Source organism: Strigops habroptila, chromosome 2 (assembly GCF_004027225.2).
Source record: "Strigops habroptila isolate Jane chromosome 2, bStrHab1.2.pri, whole genome shotgun sequence".
NCBI lineage: Eukaryota > Metazoa > Chordata > Aves > Psittaciformes > Psittacidae > Strigops > Strigops habroptila.
In genome coordinates, this window is record NC_044278.2 from 53,507,095 (window position 1) to 53,519,503 (window position 12,409).

General features: G+C 40.7%; 1 protein-coding gene across 1 annotated transcript in view; it reads left to right on the plus strand.

The window, feature by feature from the left end:
• DHRSX (dehydrogenase/reductase X-linked) overlaps window positions 1-12,409 on the plus strand; it is a 173,953-nt gene that overhangs the window by 113,856 nt on the left and 47,688 nt on the right. Inside the window, exon 5 of the mRNA XM_030477739.1 lies at window positions 12,117-12,324. Within this exon, the coding sequence (XP_030333599.1) occupies window positions 12,117-12,324 (208 nt within the window). The remainder of the gene's footprint in view (window positions 1-12,116; window positions 12,325-12,409) is intronic.

The following is a 12,409-nucleotide window of genomic DNA, read 5'->3' on the forward strand; positions in this document are numbered from 1 at the left end:
ATATAATCTAGCAAATTATTCAGTGACCTCAGAGCAGTCACTGCTTAGATCAAGGTACTACTGGAAAGTTGTCCATAAAGCTGTGTCCTCAGTGGTCAGAGAACAAATTAAAAGGACAACATTTATCTTGCATTCGTACAATTATCAAATGAATCTCATTACTCTTAGGGATTTTAACTTTTGTTATTCACATACTTGCCAGCTAATTATGTTTTATAGCCACAGCATTTTTGGAAACCAGCCCATACGATAATTATCCTCAAAAAACCATGCATGCTCTGCATGCACTTCCCTAAAGAGGAATTTTCACCTGTCTATTTAACCAGGGGAAAAACCCGCCAGCAACAATTTAAGCTGCTTTTAGAAGTTTTCTGCTGTTACATGCTGCTGTTCTTGTTTTCCCAATTATTTGCATATATTTTTACTAAGACATCCCAAAGAACATTTTCTGTTTTCCTGTGCACCCTTCAGTCGTAGTGAGGGCAAACGTGCTGTAAATAAATGGGTTTGTTACAATTCGTTGATGCCTTAAAGAGCTCTCAGTAACACAAGCAAATATTGCAATAAAAATTCAGGAGTATTTGAGTTCCTGATTGATATGAAACATTCATGAAACGTTCAATTAAATGTTCATTTTTATTTGATTAATCAAAATAGCCTACCATTATTATTTTAATTGTGCAATAATTAAAGGTAGTGGATATTTAATCCTGGTTACAAAATCTTTCTAGTTTTGCACGCCTGCTCCAGCAGTTTTCCAGGTCACTGGTGATCTTTTAAAAAATGTATCTCCATCACTTGCTCTCCACCTCTTGCCTAGCTCAAGGATCTAATTGGGAATGAAATTAATACTAAAATCCTGAGTTTCAAAGTATCTTCCTAGAGCTAGACACCAGGTCCCACAAAAATTTCAGTGAGCTTTAGGTATCCAACTAATCCAGACACTTTAAGAAGCCTTATATGAATATTTAGGGCATTCAAAATGGAGATTAGTGGGCTAGAGTCACCTCCTCTCTTTTTGTTATAGCTGATTTTAGCATATACATTTAACTTTCTAATTTCTAATTTAAATGGAAAAATTTGGTTGAATGCACACATTATTTCAGCTGACAAATAAAGGCCTGTTGTTCCATTACTATGCTTTCTGCATCCGTAATGTGCATGCTCAGCTCCTGGCTTTTAAAATAATCAAAACATTAAAAATGCAAATAGACTATTACATAAACATTTTAAAAATATAGAATGTGCTAGTGCTAAAAAGAGAAAAATGCTATGACAGAAAACAAATTAATTTTCTGTGAAAAAATAAAGTAATCTATATAGCTGAACTATGAGGCACAGAAAGATGGATGCAGGACAAGCAGTTTAGAAAGCTTAATCTGACAGAAGGTCAGAAGAATATGTCTTCTACTCTGCTAATTAGCAATTGGGTGCCATTTTTTGGTTTTGCTTTTGAAAAGAACTGTGTCTTTGAACAGTTGAAAAGCATTTAGTAAATTACAGCATGTACACAACTGTAACTATTTAATACATTCATTAAAATTCATGCTGTTAAGATACATAAGAAAGTCTGCTATCTTCCTGTGATTGCAGAACGGACAGATAGTAAAACACTTCATAAAATTCCACAAGCAGTAGTCACTGCTTCATGCCAGAGAGGTTTTTTTCTAACTTCAAGTCAGTTATTTTCTCTGTGTGCTAGAAATGTTTCTCAGCACCTTGTAGTTAATGTTTTTACTTACACATTATTTACAGTTCTTAATGATTCTAATGAAGAGAGCTAACACCAAAATCACATTATCTTTAATGATAACAGAATACCTATGGATACCAAATGCAGATGGTCTAACTCACTAACAAAGACATACTGCTTTCTCTGTTGCAGTTCATTGAATGGTTTGTGATTCTGGCTACAGGTTAGGAAAGGAGGGGGAGAAAGCGATGAAGACAGCTGGTATATTCCTTGGCATGCACACCAACACAAAGAAAGAACTTAGAGATTTCAGGATATTATTAGCCTACTGTACACAGATTACAGTTAATATATTTCAGGTTGAAGCCTATCTAAGCCAATTTAAAATCAACATTTCTGAGCTGCTGGCTAATGCAGACCTTCATATTTCATACTTCAAGGGTCATCTAAGAAATCTCAGTCTCTTGATAGAATGAATATATCTCTATAAGCTTCCCTCTTTAGTTCCCGGGGAATAATAAAAGCTTTATCAGTAGATACCTATGTGAAATATATATATTTCTTTGTGTTACCACAAAGTAACAGTCGCAGTTCAGCCACATGCAACCCAGCCATAATCCTTTGCAGGGAGCCGTTTTAGTCTCATGGATCACATGTTAAATTATTCTTGTCTTTAAGTATTTGCAGGACCAGATCTTCAGAAAGAAGTGAGATCTGAAGGGTGAAACAAGTGAATATATCACAGAATCACTGCATTTTATAAGTACCTACCCATTCACAAGTATTATTGATTAGTTAGGGTTAACAATAGTTACTTGTATTATCACAGTGAGATCCATGTGAAAAGATCTTGTCCCACTGGACTAGGTAAGAGCCAGCTCCCCTCTCTGTAGCAGCTGCAGGTTACACAGAGTATAAGATGAAAAGGAGAGAAACTCAAGAGAAATGGAAATTCACTGGAGATGGGAAAGTTAGCGAGGAGGGTTGCTGTTGACTCCAGTGGAAGTTGGACGTTATAAAAAATAATGCTTCTCCTCCAGCCACATAAGAAGGCTGTGGTGAACTCAGAATCTGAGATCTCAGTGAATCTTGTACCAGTGTCTTGCTTACAGCATCATGTTTCATCTTTATCTTTCCTTGAAGACAAATAAGAGCAATACGTCAGCAAAGCTGAGATGAAAAAGGTATAGAGGGACAAGGAGAAAGAGAGGAGGACAAGCTGAAGGGCAAGTGGCCCTTTACTTTTGTGTAATGGATGATAGATAGTAGACGACATAGGAGACATGGGCCTTTGGGAGATGTTTAGAGCTGGAAGAGGTAATTTGAGGTGGTGGGGGAGTTGTTTCTAAATGGATATTCCATGGATGATGGGCAAAACTAGACGATTCATAAGGACACTATTATGCAGCATGAATGTGTTCTAAAATGAGAAGATATTCTCAGAGCCATATTTTTCTGGAGAAACTTAGTGCACAACAGATGCCATTTACTCAGATTTTTCGGAAGAGGTTATCTAAGAGCGATGACTGGAAAGTATGAGGAGGCTGGCTGATAATGCACTGCTCTTTACAGGCATTAAAGGCCTTGGGTACTGGAAGTAACTTGTCTGGGCACATGTGGCAGAGTACCATGCTACTTCTGACGGGATCCAACCTAGCTTGTTCAGAATGATTGAGGGTTATACAGTGCCAACATTACCTAGCGCCCAGATTTTTAGCAGTAGTCATCAGCTAGAGCTTTTATTATACTTGAATAGCACTGTTGTCTGCCAGAATGATATGTATCCTGTATAAAGATATCAGATTTCTTATAAAAGATCGTTTCTCATTAAAAGAACTAGTAAGTTAGAAGAGTAACTTCAGGCTACTTCTGACTTTCAAACTGCGAGGATTTCATTCATGAAAATCCTGTCTTCTGTTTGATACTATCTTTGTCTTTTTAATTATTTCCAAAGCTTTTTCTGTGTCTATGATATCAAACACTTTGTAAAAAGGGAAATATCTCAGGATCCACATGCTGTAGGTTCTTGAGCCATTTGCTTTTATGTTCTCAATGTGAATGTTTTATCAGTGGAAGACAGATACAAAATTCAGCTATTGATGGATTAGGAAACCCAGCCAGTTCTACTTAAGTGTGTGGAACATTTGCCATTGGCTTTCCTCAGAGGCAGGAGTAAGCCATGTCTTATTCTTACCTAATCCTTTCACAGCTTTCAGGTAAAAATATTTTTATACAAAGTGCAAACCAAGATATTTTACTTCTAAGAGAAATTCCTATTCAATTAGAAAGCTGTGACTGACTTTCCTATTTTCTGATTGTGAGTGGGATAACTCACCATTGTGCCAACTCAAATAACCAGTTACTGAGCATATTTTTAGGAAACAAAGTGTTTGAGGTTTTTTTCCAGCCAGACCCAATTATGAATGCTCTGATTTATTTTAGTGTAAAAATAAAATGTCAGTTATGGAACATATTTTAGTTTTTTAACCTACGCATTTTCCAAGGAACTAGCCTGTGCTTTCTGCGTGTGCTGTGTAGCAGCATGACGCTGAATCAGAAAGTGAATCTGTTCTTAAGGAGGTATTGCAGCCCGTTCAGTTTTGTGCTGAACCTACCAAGATTTGGTTGTTCTCACAGTCCTTGAATGTGGATTGTCTGCAATTTTATTGATTTATTTTTTTTTACTTTACTGATAAACTAAGAGCTTGTCTTTGCTAGAAAGATGCATTGCTTTACCTTCTTTGGCACTGCTAATACAGTCCAGTTCTCCCTTGTGGGCACTATAGGTAGGTCTGGGAGCACTAGCAGTAGACATTACTCAATTTTCAGTTCCTTCCTAGTTAGCCAAACATTTAGTGTTTGGGCTAAGAGTTTCCATGCCAAGTGTTTGCCTTAGGAAAGGGTGTTTTCTTAGGGGTTTTTTTTAATTTTTTTTTAGGTTTTTTGAATGCCAGATAAAAGAGTTTATCTGTTTCCAACAATGATAAGAAAAACATCTTAGGGGGTTTTTAATGTCAAAAATGCTGACAAGTTTCTTTATAAAGTCTCTGCTGTTATCACTGCTTGGAATAGGGATTTGAATGCAGGCAAAATGCTGCCTTTGTGTCAGAGGCGGCTGCGTCTTTCACCACCTATGGAATATTTCATGATGGGTCAAGTCAGAAGCCTGTTAAGCACTGTGGTTTGAAAACTACCTCTAATGTTTCAACTGCTAAAGATTTTGCCTGTACCAATCGTGTCCTGCGTTGAGACTGAGCAGGTCTTCCTGCTGGAATCACAACCCCGAGCATGGTAGGAAGTACAGTGTACAGGCAAATGCACTGGCACTGAGGCTGGGCACCAAGATGCTGTCTGCTCCCTGTGACTGCCTCTGAGCTTGGGTCCTCTGTGATCTCTGTGACAAGTTTCTGTCCCGTTAAAAGCAGACTACAGGATGGGGAGAAGTTGATGGGGGGTGATGGGTGTCTGGGTTTTACCTTGATATGCAGTTGGAACTCGACTGTGGAACTGGGATGTGATTTCAGCACTCTCAGGATGTAAACATCTCCCTGATCATGGCTGGTGAACTGATGTAGATGGTGACCTCAGTTAGCTAGTGACTGCGTCTTTCTGGAAGTGCTGTCTCTTGCATTTTTAGGCATGGTGAAAAAAACCTGTAGCATGGAAGAGGAAGAAGCCTGGTTTGAAAGCAGATGGGACAAGACTGTAACTTCTAAGAGAGGCAGATCTATATGAGAAGCCTGGGAGTGAAGAACTGAAATAGAACAGGTAGTTAAGGCTGGGAGGTTATAAGGGAGAGACAGCAGAAGATGAAGAGTTGGTGGGAGAGAACAGGGCTGTCAGGTGGGAACCATTAAGATGGGGGAAAAGTTGATGGCAATACATGTGAGTTTGCTGATTGAAAGACTTTTAAACAGAATTAAACTAAGAATGTAGCATGTATTCTTGTTCAATACCAGGATACTCATAACGCAGCAAGTATGGGGGGAGGGAGCTGGGATGGGTAGTGAGAATGAAGGTATGTCTGAACTGCAGGAGAGGTCTCAGTCAGAATTTGCAGGTGCTTAGACACTATGTAATTCACAAGGATTGAATCCTTATCTTGAGGACTAGAGTGTTGTGCACAAACTGACTGAACTTTTTCTTGCAGGGAGTTCTTGACTGATCTCTTTTTTGTGAATTTACTGATGTTTAACAGAGGTGAGAATTATTCCACTTGGTGGGGATGTGATTGGAACTTCTCCGGTTTAGCCACCAACTTCGACATAACTTGTAGAAATTAATTCTCACCTACCCCTGTATCGCAACTGGTTGACACTGAAAAGGGGATGGGGAAGCTGGTGGGAGCCTCAGAGCCATGGATCGTGGCCCCATAAGGAAACCATCCTCAAAAACAAGGGGAGGCATGTGACTGACAGATACCTGTAGGATGCAGAGTGAGATCTGTGAGATTCAGGCACAAAGGAGCTAAAGTGGCTGGCTAAGAAAATTAGGGAGAACCAACTTACTGTTTTCAGGGAAGCAGAGAGGCAGATGAAGCTGATACGCAAGGCTGGGGCTGAGCCTGTTCCCTCCTTCTCATATACGTGCTGTTTCTTGATAAGATCAGTGTCAGGTCACTGGATTCTGGGAGTAAGGGAAGGAGGGGAGCGCAGCACAGAGCTTTGGCTGGGAAGCAGCACGCAGTCTTTGGCTTAGGCAGGGCCATGCATTTTGGCTGGCACAGGAAGGCAGCATGCAGAACTGGCAATGGGCAGTGCAGAGCCCCTTGCAAGGGAGCAGGAGGCAGGAGCTAGTGGGAGCTTGGTCAGTGCTGAGCAGAGGCTCAGGCAGACTCCTCCAGAGGGGTTGTTCTGGGAAGAGGCAGGAGAGACCGAACCCTCTGGAGACAGCTCTTCTCTGCAACCTGAAGCTGGGTCCTTATGCTGCCTTCCTCTTTATCAAACTGTTTTCATCGTGGACAGTCCCCTCCAGGGAAGATCCATGCACAGGACACTGTCCTGCCACTGATGGCGATGGATCTTCCCAAAGGTCAAATGCATTGGTGTGGACTCTAGGTGTCATCATTATGTGACGGGGTAAAATTCCTTGTGTTTTCTTCAGTTTCCTACCAGTTTGCTATAGAAAACTGCATGTACATATATACAGAGCTCCAGAAGATACTGGGAAGTGCAAGTGTCTGGGGAGACAGGAAAATAGCATCAGAGAGCTGTACCTAGCTTCATTTGTATTTTTGTGTTTTTCTTCTTTTATTCTTAACTGTTTGGATTTTTGCCTTTTCAGCTTTCATAAACTGAAAAGCTGGCTTCTGTGTGTGGTCCTGTCTAGACTCAGAACATTTTTCTGGAGTACCAGTAGGTGTGCAGCATGCCTGTAGCACTGGGCTCTGGGTTACAGATGTAGTTTAGCAGTGCATCTCAGTGGTGCTGTAAATTCATGTCTCTGCAGCCCAGATGAGGCATACCTGTAAAAAGCAGTTATATGGGTACAGTTGTGTCTCTGATAGGCACTTCTGGAGGCAATTCTTCTAATAAGGCATTGCACCTTCTTTCTGCTCACTAACTGGGAGAGATCTGCAGGACGGGCGTATTCTGGGGTAGCACAGCCCAATAGAACGATGTGGAACAAGCAATCTAGTATAGGCAGCCTAGCCAGAGGATGCTGCTATATGCTTATTGAGATGTTCACTCCACTATAGATGCCCCTATTCAGGAGAGAAGTGAGTTATACTATTTTATATGTGGATATATCCACCCGTAGATCTTTTGATGTATGGATGTGCAGAGCAGAGTAGTTTGGACACTGTTAAGTGAGGTGGGTCACCTTGTGTGGCTGCACTCATGGGATGGAAAATGCTGCTAAGTCTGTCAGTTATACCGATATAAAACCTGTATGGAGAAAAGGCTTTGTGCTTTTACTTGGAGTTACTGTCTCTATTCATTTGCCCCCTTGGGAACTTTTTTGGTACAGTATGTATCTCTTTCTTGTACATAACAAGAATTGGGTGGATGAGGTTATATAGGTTCGCTTCCTGCTGTGGAGGTGTTACATGTAAGCGTATGTGACTGACCTCTTGCGTTGTCTGCCCAGCCTTTGGGCTGCTGGAGATAAAAGGACTTGCATGTGGGGGCACTGCCTCCAAACCCACTTCCCTGAGTCTAGCTGGGAAGAAAGGCATTTTGTTCTGCATATGAAGAGATTTTAAATCTTTCTTCTGTAGTGAGTTTGAGAGAACTACCTCTAAAAACCTCCAAGTAACTGACTGTAAATAATTCTAGATGAGTGAAATACTTTTATTTTTAAAGCTCTTAAAATATATTTTATAATGGAGGTGAATGATGTCTTTGCAGTGGGAAGTACAGGAATTACAGCAATGTCTGCCATCATCTGCAATACAGGCAGGCATGGTACAAATTCTGCTATATAATCCAATAAAAATACAGTATGCCTGGCATGTGGTATTTACAACTGTCATAAAGGTTTTGGTTATGCTGTGAGCAGTATCAGACCCGTTATGCTCTTAAAATCACCTAAGACTAATTCACTGATGGATCCCAAAGAGTTTCATTAGAAACTTTTAAAGAAAATTATAATAAATATCTGTTTGCAAAGACAGTACTCTTGAGGTGTATTCATTCTTTGAGAGAAAAATACAACTATTGCCTAGTCGTAAAAGTAAGAAAGGATAGATTTTTTAATTCATTATAGCTAATTAAATTGTGTGTAATTTGAACTTATTACAAAAAATGCATAACTGCAGCATGTTGGAATGTATTACTGTATGTATGAGAATGTTTTTTCAGCATAGTTATACAGCAAAGTATATTCCTTATTCTAATTTATTTCTACACTTGCAAAATCACACATCTGTGCATCATTTCATCAAGTTTTGGCATACATATTGTCAGCCTTTTGCCTGAATATTTCAATAACAGCTAATCAAAATAAAATCTCATGTTCAGCTTACATATTAATTAATTTTCTAATGCTATGCTGATATCAATGACATTTAAAAAAATAAATCTGGAAACAATGCAGCTAAATCAGAGGGAAAAACGTACAAGAAAGGTGAATCAGAACTGAGGTGTTTGTCATTAATGGTCTGTGTGCTGCCACTTCAAATTTCACATGTACTCCAAAACACCGAGGAGACTATCGATAATTAAAACTAGAAAGATTGTGGATTGTATGGATTCCATAGAAGAATAAGAAAAATCATTCTTAGTTTACAATGAAGAGGTAAGGTAAACAATCAGTCTAAGAAAGGCTTTTTTTTTTTTTTTTCAATATATCAAATAGTACTGGATTAATTGAAAGAATTAAAAATAGATGCAGCTTTCATTCTTCGAGTTACCATTTGGGGCCCTTGAGTAAAGCTGATGATGTTTCAGGACAAAAGAAAATCAACCGTATGACACTTCCAGTACCTATTGAATGTTATGCAGTTAATAATGTAAGAGAGCTTGCTGCTCCGCTTCCAAGGTTTTCCCTTTTGTCAGAGAAGCAGCCAGGTTCAGTTGCCTGTTGGGTATTCCTCATTTGCTCTCAGTGAATTAAAATGGCTTCTCCTCAAACAAAAGAAACAACCCTCAAATTGCAGGGCAAGATTTTTTGATAGCCTTGATATGAACCACCTCAAAGATGAGAGTCTTTTTAAAAAAAAAAAAAGAAAAAAAGTCTTTCAAAGGTGTTTTGAATTAATATTATTTGACCTTGAAGACAAAAAGGGAATTCTAGTAGTAACAAATGCAAGCAGAGACGATTGTGCATGCTCAAGGACTTGACCGCTATTTCTACTTAGAGGAAGCTCCTGAAGAATGAGCGAAATAATTTTTGGAAACGTGTATCTTAACAGCTGTGCATTGCAGGAGTGAAATTTTTTTCCATCTCCTGACCTGGGCTCAGATCTGTGGTTTGCTTCCAGGACATGCAGCACAGATGGTGGAGACTAATTGGGGTGGAGGGCAAAGCCTCTATGTGCTCTTGAAATCCTGTGTCTTGTCCGGAGGTCAAGGGGGCAGTTGCTGTAGCACAAGCATCCTCAGGGCTGATGTGAGTGGTGACAGCCTCCCTGGGTTTGCCTGCTGGTCATGATGCAAAGCTGAATGGCTGTAGCTGCCGTCTAACACGCTTCTCTCCAGCCAAATTCCTCTAGCCCTCTGTCTGACTCAGCCAACAGTGTGTGTGTTTGCGTGGAGGGTCTTTAGTGAGCCCTGCAGCAGCCCCGGCAGATGCAGAAGCAGGATTTGGGGTTGGCATCAGCTTTGCTGTGCCAGGACGGTTTTCTGTTGGCTGCCTTTTCATGGACTTACATTTTAATCATAGAATCATAGAATGGTTTGGGTTGGAAAGGACCATAAGATCATCTAATTCTAACCTCCCTGCCATGGGCAGGGGCACCTTCCACTAGACCAGGTTGCCCAAAGCCCTGTCCAACCTGGCCTTGAACACTGCCAGTTCAGTGGCTTTTTACCAGTGTTGCTGCAAATACACCCATGGTAAACTGCTTTCTCCTGCCTTTTCCAAGTGTCAGAGCTTTAGAGGGCAGGATGGCCCTCAGGGAGATGCAGACTGTTTCCTTGCACCAGCCCTGGTGCTCAGAGATGTAGTAATGTAGCAAGGAAAAAGTCTCAGCAGGGCTTGTCTCACTTTTATGTCTGTCCATACCCCTCACGGCAGTGCTCAGTCCCAGCCACTGTTCTGGATGTCATTATGTGCAGATTAGGGAGGAAATGGAAACCTGTGTATAACTCTGTGAGCAGTTGCACCATGCATCAGAATAAGTGCTGCTGAGGAAGGGGAATACAACAGGACACCTGTCCAGACACCCTCTAAATCTGTGTCTCCCTGTTGTTAGAGTTCAGATGTGACATACAGAGAAACCACACCCGGCAGCTGGGTTTTCCTGTCGTTCTGAGGGATCTGGGAAAGTGGCTGCAAAGGCAGAGAGAGATGCTAATCGGAGCTTTTGTAGAGCCACATCATGTAATTTGTGTTGTGTTCTTTTCATCGTACCATCAACAAGCATCGCTCATGTTCAGTCTTATATTCTCCATATGCAGGTACGCTGTGTTATACCCAACCTTTTTCTTTGCTCTGTCATCTTCTCTCATTTCTTACCCTCACTCTGCTTCTCCAGTTAAGCAGTAGGCAGCCATAGGTGAATTGCTAAGGGTGTTGGCCATGCTAAAAAGATCCTGAAAATACCTCCTTTTCAGCCTGAGCAGCAGTAACGAAGCGGAACTGTCATGTGGCAGGACCCCCAAAGAAGGAGTGCTCTAGATGAACAGCATGTGCAGTTTAAAATGGTCATTTAATATGCCATCATCGGGCTAACTGACATCAAGAAGCAGAATGTTAAAGGCTTTTTAATTGACATGTGAAGTAGCACAAGGATTAAGCTGACACTTTCTCATGTCTGTGAGTGGAGGTTCCCTTTCTGCTGTATCATATTCGTGTGTTGTAGAAAGAAGACAAATGGCATACAACGTTACTCTCCATGAGCCACGTCCATACAATTACAAAGGTCAGGTCCACTTGTATGATAATTAAATTTTAATAAAATCAGAATAATTTATAACATTCAAGTCCACTTCTAATTGAGCGGGATAGCTATCCCCCACACAGCCTTGGTAGGCAATATAATTTATGCATGAGCTCGGGATTTTCTGCAAGATGCTGAAATCAACATTGTATGTTAGGGATGTGGTTACTTATTTTAAGCACTGAATTTGAAAATTGTGGCTTGTAGAAATATATGCAAAAATATTGCCAAAATAAGCATTCAGAACCTCATTTCAATATGCAGCTGCTTGTAAGCACAGTAATTAAGATATATTGGGTAAATTTACTGCATCTTTTCTCACCCACACCAGTGAGATAGAAGTTGCAGATTTCAGATGAAGACTCAACAGATCTTTAAACTCCAGCCAGGACTCAGCAGAAATGCATCTGGGAGAGCAGGTCTGCTGCTTAGCCTGGTCTTGTTTCCACTGCTGTGAGCTCTTTGATGGAGGGAATGTTGTTGGAATCACCCAGCTCCCACCTATTGTGGATGGATTAATTATGATTGTGTATCTTGCAGCATTGCTTTCTGGCATGTCAGGAATGGGTTAACTTAACTTTTAATGTCTTCAGAACACTTTTAACAAATGAACTCATATATCTTCACAATCCTGCAGGGAGGGAGGAAGGGAGGGGGAGAGTCAGTTTCACTGTTTTCTGGATAAAAGAACCAAACTGGGGGGTTTTGACATTTTTCTCGGCAGGAATCAATCAGTGTCTGCTTTACACTTCACATGCCATCACCAGTCTTTATTGCTCTAAATGTCATGTTTACACTGCAGCAGGAGATCCATGCTCCTTCTACCTTGCTGCTTCTCTGAAATAAATCATCAGGTTTTACATCTACTTTCTCCTCCAGCTGGGGTGATGCTGGTACCTGAAAGGAAGACAGAGGATGGGTTTGAGGAGCACTTCGGCTTGAACTACTTGGGACACTTCCTGTTGACTAACCTCCTCTTGGATACGCTGAGGCAATCAGGAACGCACAGTCACAACGCTAGGATCATCACTGTCTCATCAGCCACCCATTATGTAGGCAAATTGCACCTGAGCGACTTACAAAGCAGGTACTGATCCATTTTTGGTGTTCACTGATCTGTAATAAGAGTGTGCAGATTAATCTCCAAGAAAATTGTTACTGAATACTCAATG